Here is a 24,912-nt window from a genome sequence, read left to right on the forward strand (position 1 = left end):
CTATTATTGTATTACTATTGATAACTTCTTTTATGTTTGTTATTAGCCACTTTATGTATTTGAGTACATAAATACTTATAATTGCTATATCTTCTTCTATTATTCTTATGATTATATAGTGTTCTTCCTGTCTCTTGTTCTTTTCACTTCCGTTTGCATGATAAATGTTTTCCCATCCCCTTGATTTCAACCTGCATGTGTCTTTAGGTCTGAGATGAGTCACACTCAAACAACTAAGTCACCCAGGTACCCCAAGTGTCTTGCTCTTGTATCCATTCCATCACCCTATGTCTTTTGATTGGAGCATTTAGTCCATTTACATTCAAAGTAATTATTGATAGGTATGTATTTATTGCCATTTTGTTATTTGTTTTATGGTTGTTTTTGTAGTGTTTGTACCGTTCTCTTGCTCTCTAATGGCTTGCTGGCTTTAATGATATAGTTGGATTCCTTTCTTTTTATTTTTGCATATCTATTACTCATTTTTTATTTGTGGCTACCAATAGGTTTATATATAATACCTTATGCATGTAGCAGTCTGTATTAAGTTGATGGTTGCTTAAGTTTGAACCCATTCTAAAAGCACTAAATTTGTACTCCTCTTCCTTCCACCATGTTTTAGGTAAAATTGTCATGCTTTATATCCTATTATTTTGTGAACCCCTTGACTGATTTTTATAGAGATAGTTAACTTTATTGCTTTTGTGCTTCCTACTTTTCTTACTCCTGCTTTGTTTCTTTTCCACTCAAAGAGTCCCCTTTAACATTTCTTGAAGGGCTGGTTTAGTGGTGATGAATACCTTTAACTTTTGTTTGTGTGGAACTTTTTTTTAAGATTTTTTTTTTTAATTTTAAGTAATCTCCATACCCAACCTGGGGTTTGCACTTACAACCCTGAGATCAAGAGTCACACACTACCAATTTAGACAGCCAGGCGCCTCTGTCTGGGAAACCCTTTATATCTCCTTTTATTTTGAATGATACCTTTGCTGGATTGAGTATTCTTAGTTGCACTTGTTTTCTTTCAGCACCTCGAATATATCATGCCACTATTCTCGGCCTGCAAAGTTTATGCTGAAAAATCAGCTTATAGCCTTATGGGGTTTCCCTTCTATGTATCTGTTTTCTTTTTTTCTTGCAGCTTTTAAAATTCTCTATCACTGCTTTATGTCATTTCAGTTCCTATGTATCTTGGTGTGGACCTCCTTGGGTTGATTTTGTTGGGGCCTCTGTGTGCCTTCTGGATCCATATTTCTGTTTCCTTCATTTGGGAAGTTTTCAGCTATTATTTATTTCTTCAAGTAAATTTTCTGCACCCCTTTTCTCTCTCTCCTTCTTCTGGGATCCCTATAATGTGCATGTTATTATGCTTGATAGTGTTGCTGAATTTCCTTAATACATTTTCATTTTTTAGTATTATTTTTTCTCTCTCCTGTTTAACTCGATTGCTTTCTGTTATTCTGTCCTCCAGGTTGCTGATCTGTTCTTCTGCTTCCTGTAGTCTTATTTATCCCCTCTGGTGTATTTTTGATGATTTTTTTTTTTTTAATTTCAGAGATAGCGTGCACAAGCATGAGTGGGGGGATGGAGAGAGGGAGAAGAAGACTCCCTCTTGAGCAAAGAGCCCCATGCGGGGCTTGATCCCAGGACCCTGGGATCATGACCTGAGCCAAAGGCAGATGTTTAACTGAATAAACCACCCAGACACCCCCCTTTTTATTTTACATTTTTCTTTTCTTTCTTTCTTTCTTTTTTTAAAAGTAATTTCTGGGGGCGCCTGCGTGGCTCGGTTGGTTAAAGCAACTGCCTTCAGCTCAGGTCATGGTCCCGGAGTCCCGGGATCGAGTCCCATGTCAGGCTCCCTGCTCGGCGAGGAGCCTGCTTCTCCCTCTGACCCTGCCCCCTCTCATGTACTCTCTCTCTCTCATTCTCACTCTCTCAAATAAATAAATCTTAAAAAAAAAAAAAGTAATTTCTGTACCCAGTAGGGGGGATCAAACTCATGACCCCGAGATCAAGAGTCATATGCTCTACCAACTGAGCCAGACAGGTGCCCTCTAGTGTATTTTAAATTTTAGTTATTGAGTTCTTCATCTCTGATTTTTTTTCAATGTTTTCTCTTTGTTGATGATCTCACTGAAGTCCTCCACTTTTTTTTATTCTTCCCAGTACAGGGAGTATCTTTATGAGCATTTCTTTAGATTATTTGTTAGGTATATTACTTATCTCCATTTCATTTAGCTCTTGCTGTGATTTTGTCCTGTTCTTTCATTTGGGACATATTCCTCTCCCTCCTCACTTTGTCTAACTCTTTGTTTCTATGTGTTTGGAAATTCAGATACATCTCTTGCATCTTCCTGCTTGAAACTAGTGGCCTTATGAAGAGAGATCCTCCAGTGCCCTGCAGTGTATTGTCTCTTGTTTACCAGAACCTGGTGCTTCAAGGATGTCTCCTATGTGTGTCACATGGTGCCAGGAGGGTCCTTATCATTCTGCTGTAGGAGGGGCCTTGCAGCTGCCTGAGAAAGCTGCATAGGCTGGGATGGAGGGGACATGTCCACAGGAGAGCATGGGGTAGGATGCGCTGTTAACAAGCTAGGTGGAGAGTGTTCATGCTGTGCTGGTTCCTATGGTGTCCATGTATCTAGGCTGGGGGATGTGAGAGGGAAATGGCACCTGCCAGCTATATTGTTCTTGGAGAAATCTCCCAAAAATCCCTGTTCCTCCAGCACTTGCTATGAGATTAGTAAATGAATCTTCCCGTATACCTCAGGCATTTCTCAAACTGCTGCTACTTTGCTGTATCTCAGTGGGGCTGCTTGTTGTGCTGTCTCTTCAAGGGTGAGGACTCAGTTTCCTTTCACTTTCCTGTCTCTCCCAGAGCCAGACCCAGTGATTTTAAAGTTCCAGGTGTTAAGCCCCACTGATTGTAAGAACTCAAAGTTAGGCCCGTCTGTTTTTCAAAGCCGAATGTTATAGAGATGCATCTTCTAAGTGTGGGTTTCTTGTGCATGGCATGCCTGATGTGGTGGGGTCTTCTCCTCTCCACTCTCCATGTTCTCGGAGTCCTGTCAGTCTTCAGGTCATTTTCTGGGTTATTTACACTGATGTGGGTGTTATCTAGGTGTATCTGTGGGATGAGGTGACCTTAGGATCCTCATACTCTGCCTTCTTCCCTGAAGTTCTCTCACAATTTCTGTTAATTGAGCCTTAAGTTCTTTAAATTTATTAATAGTATTGTCAAAAATTTTTATATTGTTCAAAAAAGACTATACCCAGATTTGTCATCTACCCTCACTCATAGTTAAGCAAAGAACACTATTTATTTTAATTTTGAAAAGTATTGCATGAATCAAGAGATCAATAAATTATAGGAAAAGTCTGAAGCATAAGTTTACATGTGTCAGAATTTCATAAAAGTCTCGTGTCACGGGCGCCTGGGTGGCTCAGTTGGTTAAGCGACTGCCTTCAGCTCAGGTCATGATCCTGGAGTCCCGGGATCGAGTCCCGCATCGGGCTCCCTGCTCGGCAGGGAGTCTGCTTCTCCCTCTGACCCTCTTCCCTCTCGTGCTCTCTATCTCTCATTCTCTCTATCTCAAATAAATAAATAAAATCTTTAAAAAAAAAAAGTCTCGTGTCACAATATATTCCAGAGATTGCAATATTGTTAGTGTTTTTGCTTTTGAGGATTGATTCTAGCAATTCTAATAGAGAACAATTCAAACACAAAAACTCCAAGTTGTCATAGAGAATGACGAGGCTGATATAACTGAGGTACATTTCTTTATTTGATTATTTTGAATCTAGGAGCTTCTGTCTCCTGCCTAGAAGGTGAAGAAAGCTGTAAAGAGGGTGATTACTGCTAATCCGCAAAGTCATTTTCTTGAACCCATCAAAGAAGTGAAGTAACCAGATGGCCTGAAATCTAAACAAAGGTGCCTCAGACACAAGGGGTTTTCATCTACACATGGGTGCTTTCACGTGTCATTCAGTAACACTCACAGGGACCGTTGGGCACAGGTGGAGGCCAGAGACAAGCCTTTCTTGGTGGTGCAGGCCTGGGAAGGTGAGCACCTGCTGCTGTGTCAAAGTAACCAAGCCCTGCCTGGACTCTTACCCTATGTAACAAAACTCATAGTTGCTGGGAAAGGAAAGCGACTCTTCACCCCTGAGTATAGGTGAAGATCAGATAAGGTTGGGGAAAGAAAAAGATCCCTGTCCCATGGGGAAGGAGCAGAAAACCATCCTGGAACCAGACCTTTAGAGGCTCCTACTGCTGGGAGAGGTCAGGATCACAGAAGAAGTCCCATCTCATGGAATGTTTCCTACCAGGGGATCTGTTTTCTGGCGAGGCCTCTCTTCCTGGATGCAGCGGGCCATCTTCTCTCACGGCCTTTCCTCCGTGTGCACAGCTGGACAGAGTACACAAGTGAGTTCTCTGATGTCTCATAAGGACAGAAACTCCTAAGAGAAGGAACTGATCAGTCACTGAATATGGTGGCCTCTTGTTTACATAGTCTTTTGTATCTCTGGTTAATAAAGTCAGTTGTGGCCATGACCACAGTGGAGAAAATGGTTTCCAGACCTGCCTAACTGAGAACCAGATTGACTCCAGCAAGTAACCCTGTGAGGAGTGGAACTCACTGATGAGAAGGGTGCTTTTTTTTTTTTTTTTAAGATTTTATTTATTTTTTTGACAGAGACACAGCGAGAGGGAACACAAGCAGGGGGCGTGGGGGAGGGAGAAGCAGGCTCCCTGCTGAGCAGGGAGCCCAACGTGGGGCTCGAGCCCAGGACTCTGAGATCATGACCTGAGCGGAAGGCAGATGCTTAACGACTGAGCCACCCAGGCACCCTGAGAAGGGTGCTTTGCCTGCAAATTCAGATATTGTTAATAATGGTGTTTTTGACATGATGTGGGTTTGACAGTCCGGTTACTTAAGTGGATGCTGCATTGCTTTGCATAGTTAAAGATTTTTTGAAGATGTCTCATTTATCTTTTTTTTTCTTTTAAGTAATCTCTACTCCCAATGTGGGGCTTAAATTTAAGACCCAGAGATCAAGAGTCGCATGTTCTATGGACTGAGCCAGCCAGGTGCCCCGTGTCTCATTTATCTTAAAGTTTATCGAGTTATAATTTACCATAAAATATAATTCAGTGGTTTTTAGTAAATTTATTGAGTTGTGTGACAATCACTGCATTCCAGTTTTAGAACACTTCCATCACTCTGATAAGATCCCATGAGCCCATTTACAGTTAATCCCTGCTCTTAGCCCTAGCCAACCACTATTCTACTTTATATCTCTATAGATCTTGCTTCTCTGGATATTTCATATACATGGAAGCATAGTAGTTCTTTGTGTCTGGCTTTTTTCACTTAGCCTTGGGATTTCACTGGGATTTATCTATCTTGTAGCATGATTAGTATTTCCTTCCTTTTTATTGCTTAGGATTCCATTGTATATACACATCACCACCTCATTGCTGTCTCATTGCTGCTGTGAGGTACTGAACCCAAGCTTTCCAGCGTTCCTGCCTGAATTCCCAGAGCAAATGTCTTTCTTTGCATCTCGGCAATCCGTACTCTCAATGATTCAGCTTTCCTAGGGGCAGAGATTCTAGTTGCAATGCCAGCCCTTTCTGAGCCTCTTTGCTCAACTATTATTGTTGAAAAATATTGATCACAAGCAGGGATATTAAAATGGACATGAACTCAGGCAGAAATCTTTCTAATCTGTTCCTTCCCACATCCAGAACCTTATTCTCCCCAAACCCAAATAGCAATGAAGGCCATGTTTCCAAAATGGCTTTATTCATAACTCCCTCATCCTTCCATAGGAATTGTAATATTTAGGTAGTTCTCACCCTCAAAACACAACGCCAAAATTATCAGTAAGATAGAAATGCATTGGTGAAGATCAGGTCTTTGGGCAACAAACATTTTGCTATTTATCTTGCTATCATCACAAAAAGGTGGAACCAGCAGGAGATTGGAGATGATGTAATATTTGGTTTATAAAATATTTGTGAAAGTTTTCCTCTGAATCAGCTTTGGAGACTGAGATCTGCTTGACTATCATGACATGGTGGATGCCTTGTGATCAACAGAAGATCCTAGTTGTGCGAATGTGTGGAGAGAGCGAAAAGCAATGGGATCTGTCTAGTTTTGATCCCAGTGAGCTCTGACTTCTAAAAAGAGGGAGGCCCTTCTGTTCATAATTCTAAGATTCCATGGGCAAACCAAGCTGGGCCTGTTCTACATAGGATATTTAAAAGAACCTCTGTAAAATGGTTACAAGTTAGGTGGCTTTAGGGGTACCAGCCTTCTGCCTTTCAGTTCTTAGCCTGAGGTAGGTTGCAAAGGGGCAGGTTCCTCTTGTCTTCTGAAGCTGGCCTGTCTCTGGAAGGTACACTCCATTGTAAGTCAGGTGAAACCACATGGCAAAACCGCCAAACCTTTTAGAGGAAAATGGTCTCAGGCACTTTTTTGGGTTGAGGATGTATGGCCATCAGAGTGAGTCTCTTCTAAAAAGGCTGAGAACAAAACTAAAAGAGGTGCTTCAAGGTGACACTGCCTGGGTCTCCACCAGAATTTGCTTTTTGGAGAAGCACAGTAAGGCGCTGCGGTTACAGAGAGTTTGTCCAAAGAAGGCACAGGGATTGTCAGCACACCCAAATTTGTGCTTGGGAAGGGAGTGCACTGAGGACAGCAGGTGAGCAAGGTTTGGGGGCTGGGACCTGGTCTTGCAGTTTACAGAGGGAGTAATGCTTCACACATGGTAAGTGCTCAGTGTTTGCACTGCTCAACTAGCAGGCTTCTTTCTGGTCTTTCCCCAGCTGGACTTTGCCCTTCCTTACCGTCACCTTTGCCCAGGGGGTCCTCAACCTGAAAAGCCACCTCCTGCATCAGATCTAGCTCATTGTGAGGCAGAGGCTTGCTCAGCCCAGTCCTTTTTTAGGAACCTACATCTCCTCTAACACTTCTCAGAGTTGCATTTCTTTATATAGAAAAGGTAGGTTTTGTTTCTACAGCATCTATCAGGGCTCTGAAGTCCAGACAATATAGAACTTGAAACACTCATAGCTGTCTGTTGTGCCATTTGCTTTATATTGCTAGTCCTTCTAAGGCCCCAAACTAGTGTTTTGTGTCAGCCCCTGGCATTGTGCCTAGTCTGTACAGATTAAATAAATAAATACCTGTAATGAGGAAATTGCTCACTACTCCTTTCCCTTCAGTTTTTACTGGCTTCCATAGACTTGGACCTTGCTCCTTACATGGATTAATGACCTCTAATTGATTGCTTTCCAAGCTTCTTGCTTTGCTAATTGATTGCTTTCCAAATTCTTGCAGAATTTGATACAGTGCTATTTCCTAAAAGGAATGGATTTTATTCAGAATGCATGGTCTTTACTAGAGAACAGGAGTAACTAGAGAACGAGGGGGAAGGAAAGTGCCTTTAGTTGGCAATCAAGTTCGATAAATGTTATTTGAGAAATTCCCCAAAATTGAAATCCTGATTACCAGCCTGGCACAGATTCCTTAGAAATGGGACCCACATGTTCTTGTTGGCATTTCATCTTTTTAAATTTGAGAGAGAGCGAGCGAGAGAGAGAGGAAGTGTGCACAAGCAGGGGGAGCGGGAGAAGCAGGGTCCCCACTGAGCAGAGAGCCCGATGTGGGGCTCAATCCCAGGACCCCAAGATCATGACCTGAGCTGAAGTCAGATGCTTAACTGACTCAGCCACCCAGGCATCCCCATCGGCCTTTCAAATAAGACACAAAATGAAGTAAAGAAGGTTTATTACTCTTATGGAAGTGAAAAATTAGAGCTCTGGTTTACAGGCTGAGGAGGTATGTGATTATGCACATTCATTTCCATTGTTCTACACTGTTGCTGGCTTACGACCTTTTTACTTCTTGTGAGCACGCCATCATTATTATTGAGGCAGGCTGCAAAGCTTGTTGTCAGACTGTTAAGAGACTTGCTGGTCTCCAGTGGTTTCTATGAACAGTTTATCCATGTGAATAGTGAAGGCAGAAAAGTCTTGACAATACAAATATCAAGGTGTTGAACGATAATCCCACTGAGGGTAAAATACAGAACCAGGCAGGATAGCTAGCTTTATTTCTCATTCTGTTCATTTCTTATTCCGGATACATGCAATTTACTTGCTCTTCATCAGTTTTTAAAATAAATGTGCATGTCCAAAATTTGCAATAAATAGACGTATCATAGTATAAATGGAAGGCCACTTTTAGTTCTTGGGTTAAAAAGCAACTTCTAAAGTTTCCCAAATGTCTATCAGAATTTATCATCTATTATGTTCTCCCTGTCACTGTAGGTCAGATCAGAGTACATAGCCAGGAAGTTTGAAGGTTTGATTTTTTGATTTATGATTACATTTGATTTCTTATAAGGACATGCAGACTCCAGAATCCAAACAGAAAATATGCAAATATTTTATCAGCTTGTGACATTCCAGGGGGTACATGAATATTCAGGGTTCCACACTACTATATAATGCTGCATTTCTTGGTTTTATTTGAAACAATGCATATTTTTAGCATTTTATGGTAGGATTTTACACTCATCATTTACACAAATTACAAGGTTCTGCTTCAAGTCTTTAAAAATTTTTTTTTAAAAATTCAGCCCATGTGCAGCACAAGAATATGCAAAACTACTTTACATTATACACACTTTTTATCAAAGGAGATACAAAATTCTGGCTTGTAGTTTTAGACAAATACAAGAAGCTTCAAACTAGACACAAAGGGTTAACATTAATTCTCAAATATAAGTCTGCACTTTGTGTTGTATTTCTCTGAGATGTGAATATCAAATTCCTAAGGGATTTAACTTTTTCCTTTTTGCAAAGGAAAACTGACAAATGTCCCTTAAGTCCCTCCCCATCATCTCAATCTTGTTATCCTCCTACTCTCCCTTCCCTTAGTGCCAGATGCTTGCATCATATTATGAAACCAGGGGGGCCATTTACATACACCTGAGGACCAGATCCTTTTAGCTAAACTCCTCTCCTGCAAAAAATCGAAGCAGCCACAAACAGATGCAAAGGGTTCTGCTACATTGTTATAAATATGACTTAACACTAGGTAATCTAGTCAGCTGTGACACTGAGTAATCAAAAGGAGTTGAAAAAGGTCCCTACTAGTGTGCTTTTTATTGGTGACAGATCAGTGGCCTTAAGAATCAACTTGTCTGATGCTAAGAGCACTTTAAAATCTTTCTAAATATACATGTCCACTGTTTGCTTGAGGGACTTCTCTGATGCTTATGCATAGATATTCTTTTTCAGCATGTTGGAGGCAATGTTTTATACTTCTAAAGGGTAATGAAGAGGCAATAAGAAGAGTGAGGGCTTTTCCTGCCCTTTTAAACGGTATTGTTTTCTATCACTTGTATCCACTGTTCCCTAACCATCATCCGATACCTAAATGTGTGTACATGCGTATTTGAAAGAATTACCCATCTTTCACTGAGTCAATATACAGCCAACTCTTGATCATCTATGAGATAAGTGACACTACTAGCAAATTTCACATTTAACATAATCATTCTTTTTTGACATAGCTCACATTCACTGTTTTACATCCCTTGTAGACTACAGCCTTGCAAGACCAACTTCTAACACAAGTGTCATTTGTGTCTTCTGACCCTCACTAGGAATGTGCAAGGCAACTGAGTGAGCACATTCAGTTAGGGCTTCGGGAAAGAGCCTCAAGTACAGAATGGGGGCAGATACAACTCTGAGCATAAAGAAGGACAAATCTCAAGTTCCTCTTGAAATAGCTCTTGCAATATACTTGGTTTCATTAAGTTTGTGATTTAAATTGTGACTGCAAAACTCAAAACCTGAGGCATAGCCACTATTTTATATAGATAATGGAGAGTTGGCTGTAATCATGTTGTTTATGACTTTATTAGCCCTTTCACATAAAAACAAACTCACAAGAAAACATAATATGATAAAGAGATTAAAAAAGACTACCATATGACATCTAAAAGCATTTATTTTATGCAAAAAACTTAAATATGATTATGTGTACACAAAAAGTGCACACATTACCTATGCTGAACAATGCCAAGAAACAATATATTGATGCAACAGTTGTCTTCTAAAATAAACATAAAAACTGAGCCCAGATTGGCAGACAAAAGCAAAATACTTATTTCCCAACAGCACAATGCTGAAGATTGACAGCAATCCTAAACACCTCCAACTTCCTTACAAAGCTGCCAAAGTCCAACTATTTAAAAAAATTGACTTTTTCTTTACATCAATAATAAAAATCTGGTGACAAACATTATAAAACCAAATGCTGGGCAGTTTTTACTCCTTTAAAATTCCAAATATTCCAACATAATCACAGGAGTAAAAACCATTTTAAAGTGATATGCTTTATGAAACAAACAACAATATGTACATTTATTGCAAATTATATTAAGCTAAAATGGAGGGGAAATCAAATATGAAGTGATATGAAATCAATAATAATTTTATTTTCTCACTCTGATAAAAATCAGAAAGCAACATTTATAAAATTGCCACCACATCACTTTTCATAGCAGGGAACTGAAATCTGTACATCTCATTTTTGCAGAAAAGTAGGCAGGCAGAAAGAATTATACATAAAAGTTTCCAAAAGGAAAAACAAAGAAATATTTAATCTGATCTCTTCTAAAAAATTAATTCAGTAGACTTTTATTTTTTTTCTGTGTAACATGGGAATTCCTGGCTCTAAAATTGATGAATTTTCAGTGTCAGTGTAAGGACATCCTGTTACTTTCTTTAAAATAAAAACTGCAGCATGGAAATTAATGGTGTATTATGCCTTTAAACTCCAGATATGCAGGAACTGGAACCAAGTGTTAAGCAATTTGCTTAATTATTGACTTTTCGTGAGAAAAGTCTAGGGGGGAGGGTAGAATAGAGTTGCTTTTAGCTTCTCTCTCAAGAGTTTCTGCTGTACACTTCCATCAAAGGACTTGTGGTCATGTAAAAGGAAGTAATAGTTTCTTTCAGTTTTCAAGGCAGAAAGTGTATTCTGAAGTTAACTTCATTTTCTGTTCAGGGACATTTGAATCCAAGTTTTTGCAGAAGCTGGAGCCTGCTTCTGTTTGGCTTTCATTTTCTCCCTTTGCAAATGAGTTTTCTTTTTACCTTGGGGAGGGAAGTAGAAGAAAGAAAAGTTAGAAAAGATGTAAACACACCAAACGAGAATTACTTCATTTCTATAGTTATTATCTAAAAATCTCAAAATTATTTTCCCATTTTCCACCTGAGACCTTGTTTTAAGGAATCTTTCTCTAAACTATATAAACACAGGGCGCCTGGGTGGCTCAGTCGGTTAAGCGACTGCCTTCGGCTCAGATCATGATCCTGGAGTCCCGGGATCGAGTCCCACATCTGGCTCCCTGCTCGGCAAGGAGTCTGCTTCTCCCTCTGACCCTCTTCCCTCTCATGCTATCTCTCATTCTCTCTCAAATAAATAAAATCTTTAAAAAATATATATATATAAACACAGACAAAAAAAGAAATACAAATCTTGGGCCCCAAATAGAACTTGTAACTCAGAAACTCTGGGAACCAGTTATCTGTGTTTTAACAAGCCCTCCATGTGATTTTGAAGCATATACAAGTTTGCAAGCCAGTGGCTTGGACCAAGTCATAATGCATAGTTTCTTCTACAAATAAAAAGGTATTGGAAAAAAAGAATAATGGAGGGAGTATATAAGTTATATTAATTGTATTTTCTGAAAATTATGAAGGACACTTTACCAATCCACTGATGTTAGTATGATGGTAATGTTATAAGTTCATAACTTCTTTAAGCCATATTTGAGACTCAGACATAAGATATTTTCTTTTTGCTTAATGTAATATACATCAGTTTTTAAACTATTATTCATTATATACTCACTCTTCAAGTATGGAAATGGCTATAAGTAAGATATTGATACAATTTAGGGGCGCCTGGGTGGCTCAGCTGTTAAGCATCTGCCTTCAGCTCAGGTCATGACCCCAGGGTCCTGAGATCAAGCCCCGCATCAGGCTCCCTGCTCAGCGGGAAGCCTGCTTCTCCCTCTCTCACGCCCCCTGCTTGTGTTCCCTCTCTCGCTGTCTCTCTCTCTGTCAAATAAATAAAATCTTAAAAAAAAAAGATATTGATACAATTTATAAAAAATTGAAATAACATGTCTACCTTGAACATAAAAAAAAAAAAAAAAACCAATGAAGAAGTTTTTATTTTCAACCATTAGGTGCTGCTACCCAATGGCAGATTTGCTTACAATAATAAAACAATAAAAGCTATTTATTTGAAATAACTGTAATTTGTCATTAGTATTACTTCAAAATGGTATTACAAAAAAAAGTTACTGGACATTTATTTATAAGCAGCAAAAGAAGTTCTCGCTTCCAAACTGGGTAAACACATACATCTTATTGGTTTTTTTTTTTTCAAATATTTTGAGATAGAGCATGAGGAGGGTGGTAGCGGCAGGCAGAGGGAGCAGCAGACTCCCTGTTGAGCATGGAGACTGATGTGGAGCTCAATCCCAGGACCCTGGGACCATGACTTGAGGCAAAGTCAGACACTCAACCAACAGCCACCCAGGGGCCCCAAACACCTACATTTTAGTATACTAACAAAAAAAACCAAAAACCAAAAACCAAAAAAAAAAACCAAGGAGGAAAATTTAGCTTAATTCTGTTAAAGAGGTTAGAGGAATCAAATCCCCACTGGTCCTATTTCCCTAGTAAGGAGAGAGAGTCTGATTTTTGGAAGCATGAGCATGGGGGATATGGTCTCTCTTCTCTCACCTAACTCCTCTTTGGGAGGAGGAAGAACCCATCTAATTTAATAGGTGAGGGGTGAGGGGTGGGAGGAACTATAAGCATGCTGGGCTTGTCCTCTCCTGGATTTGTTTTCTTTTGCCTCCAAAAGGGGCATTCAGGTCAGCCTGTGGTGGTTCAATTTAGAGGCAAGGCATTAGTAGCCACCTGGCCTGTCAATTTCCACATCTTTCATCAGCCGTATCAGTATTAAAACTGGGTCTCCTTCGCAACAATTCCAAACTTGGGAGAAAGATAAGGGAGTTGTTTACTTGTATTCCACTACATGTACATTTTATTAAGATGACAATGCTTAAAAAACAAGCTAAGTGATTAAGATTCTTACGGAGACTTGTTATATAAAACAGATTTAATAATGTGATATCAAAGAATCCCCTGGAAGCTGCCTGCTTCAACTTCAGGAAGCTTCCCTTTACCAGCTCTGAGTCCTCAGTATCTTCCTGGCTGCTCTCACAAACTTTTAAATGATCCAGATCACTGGAAGAATTTCATGGACTTGATTCCATGTCCAAAAGTGAACTGTCATCACATCCAAGCACCTGGTTTCTAAGAAATGTCATACTATTTTGATAAAAATTCACTGGTTACTGAAAAAGTATTCATATCAAAGTAATACATTGTTGGGTAATACATGAGGATACATACTTAGGGATTACTATGATTTTAAGATGTGAACCCAGGCAATGACAGGAAACTTTCTCAATATACAAATGAGTACAGGAAGTACGAAATTCTTTGCTTAAAAAAAAAAAAATCCAAGATTCTTGAACACTTCCACACTAAGCATGCTAAGCAAAACATATTCATCCAAAGATGGGAAAACTATAATGTTTTCCTATAGGTAATTTCTTTATATTTAGTTTCCCCAGAAGTCCCAAATTTAAGGACTGTTTCTCCCCTGGTGTTTCCTGATAGTCTCTTCCTTGTGGAAGAATTTAGCCTTATAAGTGTAAACAAAACATACTGAAGAATCAGTAGACCTATAAAAATACATTTTCAATGTAAAATGTTTGGAATTGTTTGCCATCTCAAAAACACAAAGGAAAAACAAGTAAACTAAATATTTGAAATGATGATCTACCCTTCACCCAAAACTCAGAAAGCCAACATTAACTGTCCAGTTGTCAGATACTGTTTCCTGACCATATTACACAAATGGCTATTATAAATATATAGGGTAAATCTAGGAATTTTCTCAAAAGAAGTAACAATTCCAAATAGAGCCCAAAATACAGAAGGGAACATTTACTGGAATGAATGTGCACGCGCGCATAAACACGCGTGCGCGCACACACACACACACACACACACACACACACAAGCTGAGGGAATAATACATTTACTGGAAAAATCCAAGGGGATCTAAAAATTTTACAGTTAAGTTTACAAGTTAAAACGCTCAGCATCAACTCTCAGATTAAGAAGTAAAATCTAGGGCCGCCTGGGTGGCTCAGTCATTAAGGGTCTGCCTTCAGCTCGGGTCATGATCCCAGGGTCCTGGGATCGAGCCCTGCATCGGGCTCCGCAGGAAGCCTGCTTCTCCCTCTCCCACTCCCCCTGCTGTGTTCCTGCTCTCACTCTCTCTCTGTGTAAAATAAATAAATAAAATATTTTTTAAAAAAAGACTAATTTTACCTTAAAATACAATATAGCATGGCAGTTACAAACCCTGGAGGGACACTGCCTGGGTTTAATCCTGGCCCCACTATATAAGCAGAGACCAAAAGCTACATGGGGCCCCTATACCTGGGTTTCCTCCTCTTTGTAAGCTGGGAATAATGGTACAACTTACCACCGAGAGGTGTTTTGAGGATTTAATAGGTTAACAAAGAGCTTAAAATTGAGCCTGGCTCATAATCAGTACTATATTAGTATTAGAGTATTATTCCTATGTAGCAATTTTTTTATTGTAGTAAAATTTATATGACCTAACATTTACCATTTTAACCATTTTTAAGTACATGGTGGCATTAAGTACATTCACAATGTTGTACAATCAAGGCGATTCATTTCTAGAATGTTTTCATCTTCCCCAAATGAAACTCTGTACACCCACTAAACACTAAAGCCTACTCCCTCTTTGTCCTGGTAACCACCATTCCACTTTCGGTCTATATGAACGTAATGGCAAGTGCCTCATCTAAATGGAATCATACGGTCTTTGTCCTTTGGGGTATGGCTCATTTCACTTAGCATAATGTCCTTAAGGTCCATCCACGTTGTAGCAGGTGTCGGAATTTCATTCTGTTTTATATAGTAATTACCAAAAAAGTCCTACACTTTTACTGTATCAACTAATGTGAAAGTTTTCTGGTTTCTTCTGGAGTTGACAAGCTAGGGAGATAAACTCTTTGAGGGCAAGAACCTTTCTACTTTGGATACATTTGCACTGCCAACACCCAGCATGATGCTTAGCACTCTTATCAGTTGAGTATTTGTTAAAAGAATGAACGACAAGGAGCAATACTGATGTGCCTACAAGGCATTCAATTCTATACAAGAGGGGATCATGAGCCGTACAGTTTGTGGAGTAAGTGAGCTTTCACTCAACAGTTCATCAGGATTCCAAGCCAAGCTTAAGTCAAATGCTAGAACGTAAAGGCAGAGTTGTATATTAGGTTTAAGAAAAGACAAAGGGAAGCTTGGCAGAAAGTTTCCGAATGTACTTCTATATTTTGTTAAATTAGTAGTAGACAGTTCAATCACAAGTTTCTGAAATACGTGTGCAAAATATTTGATCTATTCTACTGAGTTAACACAGTACAGAGTTGTCAAGAACATCTAATTTAACCACCTAGCTTCACTAAGAATATAAAACCATCACAGAACTCTGTTTTGGCTAACACACTGCCCCCCCCCCGTGACCTAATAGCCAGCATACTTGAGACTTCTAAGGTGTTTTTCACTCAAGACATTTTTAGATTTTCAAGAAGGCTCAGTGCTATTCTTAACTAGTCTCTGGCACCGAAGCTGCTTCTGTTGGTTTGATGATGTTGGGGCACATGATGCAGCAAATTAAGAGCGGGGGCTTTACCAGGCGCTAATCAGAGACAAGGTCTGATGGCTCAAGTGGCCTGTGTGTGATGATCAGTACTAATGGAAGGCCCAGAATAGAATTTTAGAAACCCTTCAGAAAATTCTGGCCATCTCAAAGGAAAGTGTTCAACTTTTGTGTAACTGAAAAGTGTATTAAGGGGTAGAGACTCTAGAATTCAAAACAATGGCTACAACAATGAGCATTTATTCTGTGAAAGGCACTTGGTTAAGTGCTTTATATTTACTGATCCATTTAATTCTTAGGACAGTCCTTTGAAGAAGGTATTATTATGCTGTCTTACTGAAGACAAAGAGGGGGCTGAAGTTAAATATGATCTAGATCTGAGGAGAAAAATAATAAATATGCCAATAGCTTTCATTATTACACTTACTACACATAAAACTAGAAGTGAGTAGGAGAAACACCCATTACTTAGATCAGCTTTGGGCCTGAATCTGCTCCCATGAGATGTTGTAAAAGGTAGCTTGAGACACTTAAAATATAAGATTTAACATGAATGGTAATTTAAAAAATGTACTTGTTAACACAAGGCAACACCATACTTTATAAAAATACTGAAGCACGATGGTAGGATCATCCTGAGATGATCAAAACTGTTTCCTTCCTACAAGGAATTCAGATGCTTACAGTCTAATTCAAGGGGAGATGAGTTAGGTACAGACATACAAAGAAAAAAGAAGGGGGTAGGGCTAAGTTCTCTAACTGTAGGCCAAGGCTCAAAGGAGCCAACTTCTAGATCTTCAGCTGGACCACCACCATTACAGGGTAGAGAAGCTGAAGTCCCAGCCCAAGAATGATCAAAGATGAGCAGCTCTGAGGTGGTTTCACTGGAGAGTGGGGGGAAGAGTTAAGTTGTTGACTTATATTAAAATTAACTCTAACTAAAGAGGAATTCAAGAGCAGGATATACCTGTTTGTGTGTCATGACTTGAGACTCCCCCCGCCCCCTTTTAAAGATTTTATTTATTTACTGACAGAGAGTGAGAGCACACAAGCAGGGGGAGCAGCAGAGGGAGAGGGAGAAGCAGGCTCCCCACTGAGCAAGGAGCCCGAGCAGGGACTCAATCCCAGGACCCTGGGATCATGACCTGAGCCAAAGGCAGATTCTTAACTGACTGAGCCACCCAGGTGCCCCATTCTGAGACCTTTTCACCCAAAAGGTAGACCTTTAAATTAAGTAAAGCCCATGTAACTATGTGAAGGATACCAAGCAAAATTTAATATTGTCCTTGCTAGTAAGCAGAAATACAAAACATGATATCCTAATTAAAAATTAACCAAAAGAAACGAGATCTCTCTTCAAATTGGCATCCTGGAGGTTATGAGACCAAAACAAATGCCATTATAACCTACTCAGGAAAACCAAGGGCAGTTTTCAGTCCCAAATGCCTAGGTGTTTAGGGGTGACCGGCACATACTAAGAATAAAACAAAATGTCTAAATTCACAGTCCAGAAAGAATGGTGTCCATTACCTTTGTAAGTCAATCTGTCTTTCTGCTGGTGCTGCCTTTTTGGCTCCGTCTTGCAGTTTGGGCGCTTTGGCATTACCTGCTTCCAGACCCCCAGGGCTTTCCTGACTGACTGCAGCTCTCTTTCTTCCCTTGCCCAGAGGTTTGTTTATGTCATCAGTTTTGGTTGCATTGCCCTGAGATTCAGACTTGGGTCGGCGCCCTCTCCTGGGTTTTGAAGGGGCAGGTGGTCCTGATTCGTCTACTTTCTCATCTGTTTTTTGTTGGATGTTCTCTGCTCCAGATGCCGCTACACTTCTTTTCTTTCCTCGGTCACTGCTGATGTTGCCCTGGGTAGTTTGATCAGAATTGATCTCCTAAAAGAGCACAAAACGATTCTATAAACATAAATTCCTTATATATCAATGATCTGTATTGGAAAGAAGTATTTTGAAAGTATTTTCGAGGAGCTAGAATTCCAAGTCTTCTAATGAACTCCTTGAGGGTAAGGACCTGAGAGCAGGGCCTGCCATGGGGCTTGGCATATATAATCTATGCCATAAATGCTTATTAAAATGCACAGGTGGTATATATAGAGAAAATCTACTCAGTTTTGCTTTCACACTCATTCTAAATGAAAAGGTCCTTTTAATCGATGGTATGCTCTAAATTTATCACTTTTTAAAAAAGGGGAGCATGTCTGCATAATTGAATATGCTCTTTATCTATGATGCTCCTTTGACTATAATAATTTCTGTAATTCTGCATAAGGTTCTTCAATTTCTCACTCCATTCATACATCCTAATTTTTGTCACTTTTTGCTGCAATCATTAACCTTTTTTTCTGAACATTTTTTTTAGTTTATCAAATATATGTGTTAAGTCATCTAAAATGCTCAAATCCCATTTTAATATAACATATAATGGACATTAATAGTATTTAGAATCGAAAGTGACCTTATACAAAGGATATTTAGGAGTCATAATTTTAACTGATAAAATTTTAATTGATTAAAGGAAGACAATGGAGCACTATTATCGTCCAAAAAATCAGTTATCTTTCCTATTAACTAATTTTCATTTCCCCCAGAAAATCTTTTCAGAATGACTGGGTAAAAAATATTTATAAATCTTTCATGATTCAAGAAAATTTACTTAAATGAAAACTCATGAAAATAGTAATTTAAGTGAAAAAATTCACAAATCAGTGTTCCACCTTGCTGGGTAGCAATGTCAAATGTTCCACGTCTTCAAGGAAGCAATATGGAAACATCTAAAATCTGCAATACATTTTACTCTTTGACTCAGCAATCCCACTACTAGAAAGTAAGCCCGTAGAAATAAAAAATCACCAGTAAATGTTTGATGCACATTTAATTTTTAATGCAACATTGTTTGTAGTGGCAAAAAAGGGGAAGGGAAATATTTATGTGTATATACACGTGAAAATGTAAGACAAGAAAAAAATTAATACAGATTACTTTTTTTTTTAAGATTTTATTTATTTATTTGACAGAGAGAGACACAGCGAAAGCAGGAACACAAGCAGGGGGAGTGGGAGAGGGAGAAGCAGACTCCCCGCTGAGCAGGGAGCCCGATGCGGGGCTTGATCCCAGGACCCTGGGATCATGACCTGAGCCGAAGGCAGACGCTTAACGACTGAGCCACTCAGGCACTCCGATACAGATTACTTTTTAAAAGGAACAAAAGCTGCATTAAAAATCATGCACATGACTGTATTTACACATTTATGAGTATTATGTACATGTGCATATGTTTAAAGAACTCATTAAAAGACAAATGAAAGAGGAAACCCATTGGTCAGCCACAGGTATGAAGAAAAAGAAGACTCCTTCAGGACAACACTGGTAACACTGCTTGCCTGAATCCATGGGGTATGTCTTGCTTCTTTTAACCACCTCCCTTACTCATCCTTCATATTACAATTTGATTTCCCTCACAGAGTAAATAACAAGAGAGAATGTCCTGATTTTTTTTTTTTTAAGAGATGGGGAGGGGCAGTAGAAAAGGGAGAGAGAGAATCTTAAGCAGGTTCCACACCCAGCACAGAGCCCAATGTGGGGCTCAACAGCACAACCCTGAGATCTTGAGCTGAGCTGAAATCAAGAGTTGGACACTTAACTGACTGAGCCACTCAGGTGTCCCAAGAATGTCCTGATTTGTAAACGCCCATATCTAATTTGCTGGATAATTTTTATACACATAATAAACTGGTTTACGCATTAATCTCTTCGAAAAATTGGTTAGCGAGAAACACTCTCTTCGATCTTTATCTTCTTTTAGTATACCAAGACAGTTTCTTGAGCCTAGCCGACTTTGGAAAGAAATGACAACTTATGGGAGACCTGACTGGGAAGTGACTAAGTTTTGTCAAAATACAACCCCTGTGTGTTCAAGGCTATAGTGAATTTGTTAAAACATTCTTTGGAGGGGCGCCTGGGTGGCTCAGTCGGTTAAGCGTCTGCCTTTGGCTCAGGTCATGATCCCAGGGTCCCTGCTCATTGGGGAGCCTGCTTCTCCCTCTGCCCCTCACCCTGCTCGTGCTCAAATAAATGAATGGAATCTTTAAGGAAAAAAAAAAAAAGAAACATTCTTAAAAAAATTCTTTGGAAGTGTGAAAAAGTTAAAGTAAGGGTTTGGAACACTATTATAGATTATTGGAACACTATTATAGATTAATCATAAAGTAACATTTTGGCTTCTCAAAAATTACAATTTAAATATCACACTTATCTTTTCTATTATTAAAGTATAACTGACATATAACTTCAATTTATATCTTACATAGAATTTTATATCACAGGCTAGAAAAGTTATAGTTGTTTGTGCCAGAAAAAACTTTTTTATCCCTGTACCACCTCTTCCTACACATTTAAGTATGTGCATTTCTGTATGTAAGTTTGTTTAGGTCAAAACTGTTTAATTCTATACAAGAACCCCACAATATTCAAGTCTATTGTTTCTGAATTCCAAGAGTTCTGACAGTGAGAGGGCTCCCTGTTGTTTGAATCTACTGACATACTGAACTTCAGATGACAAACAGCAAGAGGCTGAATAGTAAGAGACTGATCTAAAAATGTATCATCACCTATTCAGTTTGAATTCAGATAATGAGTTTGCATAGTTCAGCTATTGTGGAATAACTGTACAGTCTTGTATTTTATGTATCCGAGGGTGATTCCTAAAACATTTGATGAATACTATAAATATATGGTGGGCAATAAAAAGATAAATATGTTGAGAATATGATTCTGTAGGAAAAGAAGTAATAGTTATTTCCATACCATTGCTACTGAGGTAAGTTACCAGTCTCATTCTATAGTTTAATGAAGCTCAGAGAAGCCCAGCAATCTCCCTAAGTAAACACACAGCCAATGAGTGGCAGAGCCAGGATTCAGGGTCTGATTCTTACCAATGTTTCTCTCCTGCCACAAAACTGTTAAAATTGGGTGCCATAATTACAAGGTCAACAATAAAGAATGTAGCTGTTACACAGAAACTCAAATACATTTTAAAAGATTAACTCATAAATTTAACTTTTAAAAAATAGAAAAAAAAACAGTGTATACATCTCTTATAGGAGTCAATAAACTTGAAAGTAAGATCTCAAAAACTCTCAATTCCTAGTCTTTAAGTTTTGGGAGTAGTAGTGTGGGAGAAGGGTACTATTATAGGTGGCTACATCAACTCTTGAAATGGGTGGATGTAGGCAGTGGAAGCACAGTAAGTATAGTGAGAGGTGGTATACACAAATGTAGAATATGTAGTATATATTAACTTGTCAAGTGGGGGTTTCTTAACATCTACCATGAAACTGTAATAATCTCTGGGAGAATTCCATTTGTTAAATTTTAAAAATTTACCTTATTCTTTACCGGGTCAATATTCTTTACAGGTGTGACAGAAATAATCCTCACAGGGTTCTCTTCATTTTCACTAACTCCAGTTTCTACTGCCTCTGAACTCTGTTCCCTGTTGAAGAAAAATAAACCAAAGCTTCTTTATTTCACCACATGGACAGACAGCCTACCCTTTCACTAACCAATAAGGAAACAGAAGCTTAGGCTAGTTTAGAAGCCCAGCCAATTGAAGCAACATTAGCAAGATTCAGATCTTCTGTGGTTATAAGACCACTGCTGTATTAAATCATGTTACTGATTCCCTTTAACCTTACTAATGTAAGACACAAATGACTGCCTAAAACCACCATACAGAAACATTAGCTGTCTAGAAACAAAATCATACAACTATTTTAAGACTTTCTCTTAGGGGTAGGAAACCCTAAAACAAAGTAAAAATACAGTGATAGATGTATTATAGTGTATAGTACAGTTGTCTCTAGTGTGTGTGTGTGTGTGTGTGTGTGTGTGTGTGTGTGTGTGTGTGTGTGTGTGTGTGTGTTTTAAGGTGTGTGTGTGTGTGTGTAAGATGTGTGTGTGTGTGTGTGTGCGTGTGTTTTAAGATTTTATTTTTAAGTAATCTCTACACCCAACATGGGGCTTGAACTCAAAATCCCGAGGATCAAGAGTCGCATCCTCTGACTGAGCCAGCCAGGTGCCCCTCCAGTCTGTGTTCTTAATGCTCTGTAAGGGAGGGGACTGGACGAAGAGGTCACAGGGGAGATGCTGGAGACTCACCACTTCTGTAAACCACAGATGTTCCATGTTAATTTATACTTTGGGGTTCTACTGCTAAGAATGTGTTTATAACAACACCAGTTGAGTTTATACTTAAAATTTCATGAGTAAGAATAAAATCTTTAAAAGCTTCAAATTTTAGTGTTGGTAAGAGTAGGGTTAGGTGGAAATTTTTATGCAGTGGCTAACATGGTAAAGACATGTTAAAATAAACATGGAATATTCTTGTATGTAGAAATGTTAAAACAGTGTCATCTTAACTCACGCTATACTAATTTGAGTTAAACAAAAAGCATATAAATTCGATTTAAGAGTTCTATATTCATAGTTTTCCTAAGTGTTCATTTTTCTTATATAAACACTTCCATGAAAATTAATTATATTAGATATTCTTAAATTTGGGGCACCTGGGTGGCTCAGTCGGTTAAGCGTCTGCCTTCAGCTCAGGTCATGATTTTGGGGATCGAGTCCCACATCGGGTTCTCTGCTCAGTGTGGAGTCTGCTTCTTCCTCTACCCTTCCCCCCATCGAGACCTCGCTCTCACACTTGTCTTTCTCTCTTTTTCAAATGAATAAAATCGTAAGAAAAAAAAATTTTAAATTTGTTCCATTTACTTTTTTACATACTTAGAATGTTACATGGGTTCAAAATGTAACTGTGCACTCTTAATTTCCATCATTAATTATACTAAAACTCAGTGCTATTATTTTATGCCAAAATGTTTCCTGAAGTCTATGTTTGTGATCTAGTGCCTTAGGTAAAAATTAAAAGATGAACCAAGTAGTGATAGTAACAAAAACAAGTGGAGAAAAAAAATTGCCTTGATCGATTTCCGGTTGAAGGGTTCAGCTCTGAATTTACATTAATATTGCTTCCAGTCTCAGCTCCAGTGCTTCTAACATACGGTTTCCTTCCCGTTGCTGATAAAGGCTTGTTTACTGCACCTAGTACTCCAGCAGGTTTTGGCTAAAAATTACATATGCATATTATTTTACACCTTACTGTAAGGAATTCACATAAATTTAGACACATGTAAAAGATACTGTTTAGCCTAAGCCAAGGAATTGTTACTTTAGAAAGTTAAATTCTAAACTTATTAGAAATGGTAATTTTGCAAAATTGAGTTTGTCTGAATACAGTTACAAGTCATAAGTACTACCTCTACTTAAAAATAACTTGGTAGTATTTATTTATTATTGCTCAATCAACATAAAAAGTGCCCCTGAAGATGAACCATGAGAGAAGATGGACTCTGAAAAACAAACTGAGGGTTCTAGAGGGGAGGGGGTGGGGGGATGGGTTAGCCTGGTGATGGGTATTAAAGAGGGCACATTCTGCATGGAGCACTGGTATTATGCACAAACAATGAACCATGGAACACTATATTAAAAACTAATGATGTAATGTATGGTGATTAACAATAAAAAATAAAAAAAAAAGTGCCCCTGAAACACACAGCAAAATATGTAAGATATATAATGAAATGTCTTATAAATAAACTATTAAATGTATATAATAGTTTAGACAGTTTTTATCAAAAATTAAATTTCTTTTGTTCTTTTAGGTGTCATGTTACTTTCACAGAATATAAATTATCTAGCTCAATACTTTAAAATTATTTTTTTTAAAATCTGCATATCTAAATTTATTATACCATTTTTCAAGAAAATCTGCTTTGTGTATTATCAGTAACTTGAAGCCTACTAATACTGATGAGAACACATGGTCGTAATTCAAGAGTCACTTATGGCAGAAAAAAGCCTGAGCGAACAAATGCTTTAGATGCTACAATCCACAATACGGTCTTTAAGAATCAGTAACTATAAAATCCATGGGGCTTTTAAAAGTTATTTCTAAGAACAGCAGAAGTAAAGTACACATGAGATGAAGATTTCCAAATTATCTAGTACACAATACCTTTCCTGTTAACAGAAGTACTCTAGTCTCTTCTGAAATATAACTCTTGTCATTACAGAAATCCTACAAAACAAACAAAGTGAACATGTGTATTTTTATTGTCCAAATAAGACTCTTCAGGCACTGTGCCTTATGATAACAATTACATTTGGGCCAGCATACATATTAATTCCTCAAATAAAGCATATTTAATGAACCATGTCATTAAGTCTAGCTTTAACTCAATGGCACATAAGACTTGGCAAATACCAGAGCTCAATTACTTAAATCACATTTTAAATAAAACACATTCCTATTTTTTTCATATAATTCAGGGCAAATAGTCTCCAGATTGTTCTCTACTCTATTGTAAAATTTAACTTCATCTAGGATCCCAAAGCATCCAAAATGGTACAGTACATATATTAAGCACTTAATATTCACTAAAGTAACTCCACACTGGATCTCAAGAAAATTACCCTCATTGAAAAAAAAATTATCACTTTAATTAAAAATACTGGTCCCACATCGGGCTCCCTGCTCAGCAGGGAGTCTGCTTCTCCCTCTGACCCTCTTCCCTCTCGTGCTCTCTCTCTCTCATTCTCTCTCTCTCACATAAATAAAATCTTAAAAAAAAAAATATTGTTTCTTAGAACCATAAGAAGACTGTCCAAATCAAATTTACATTTGGCATGTAAATACACTGCCAAAATATAATTAAGTGAATTATAATGTTCTTTGGCGGCAGTGATGTTTACTAGTTAATAAATGAATTAAACCTAATGTGGACACTGATGGTACTTTCTTGAAAGTTTTATCTATATGAAACTTAAGAATCCTTTGATGCTTCTGTTAAATATCCGGGAATAGCACACATATAAACTATAATGGTGTCACATAACTAAAGTGATTCACTATGACCAAGAAGTTTATTAATTTTTTAAGTGATCTCACTTATGTTCTTCTGTAA

General features: G+C 38.3%; 1 protein-coding gene across 2 annotated transcripts in view; it reads right to left on the minus strand.

The window, feature by feature from the left end:
• Positions 1-7,785: 7,785 nt before the first annotated feature.
• Positions 7,786-24,912, minus strand: part of PDS5A (PDS5 cohesin associated factor A) — a 136,578-nt gene continuing 119,451 nt past the window's right edge. For both annotated transcript variants that reach the window (XM_025887114.2, XM_025887115.2), the window contains exons 29-33: positions 23,964-24,026; positions 22,867-23,012; positions 21,272-21,380; positions 17,412-17,764; positions 7,786-11,185 (exon numbers count right to left, since the gene is read on the minus strand). In XM_025887114.2, the coding sequence (XP_025742899.1) occupies positions 11,182-11,185; positions 17,412-17,764; positions 21,272-21,380; positions 22,867-23,012; positions 23,964-24,026 (675 nt within the window). In that variant the 3' untranslated portion in view covers positions 7,786-11,181. The remainder of the gene's footprint in view (positions 11,186-17,411; positions 17,765-21,271; positions 21,381-22,866; positions 23,013-23,963; positions 24,027-24,912) is intronic.

The sequence above is a fragment of the Callorhinus ursinus genome, unplaced genomic scaffold, assembly GCF_003265705.2.
Source record: "Callorhinus ursinus isolate GAN/ISIS: 27379988/994484 unplaced genomic scaffold, GSC_fseal_2.0 scaffold4, whole genome shotgun sequence".
Classification (NCBI taxonomy): Eukaryota; Metazoa; Chordata; class Mammalia; order Carnivora; family Otariidae; genus Callorhinus; species Callorhinus ursinus.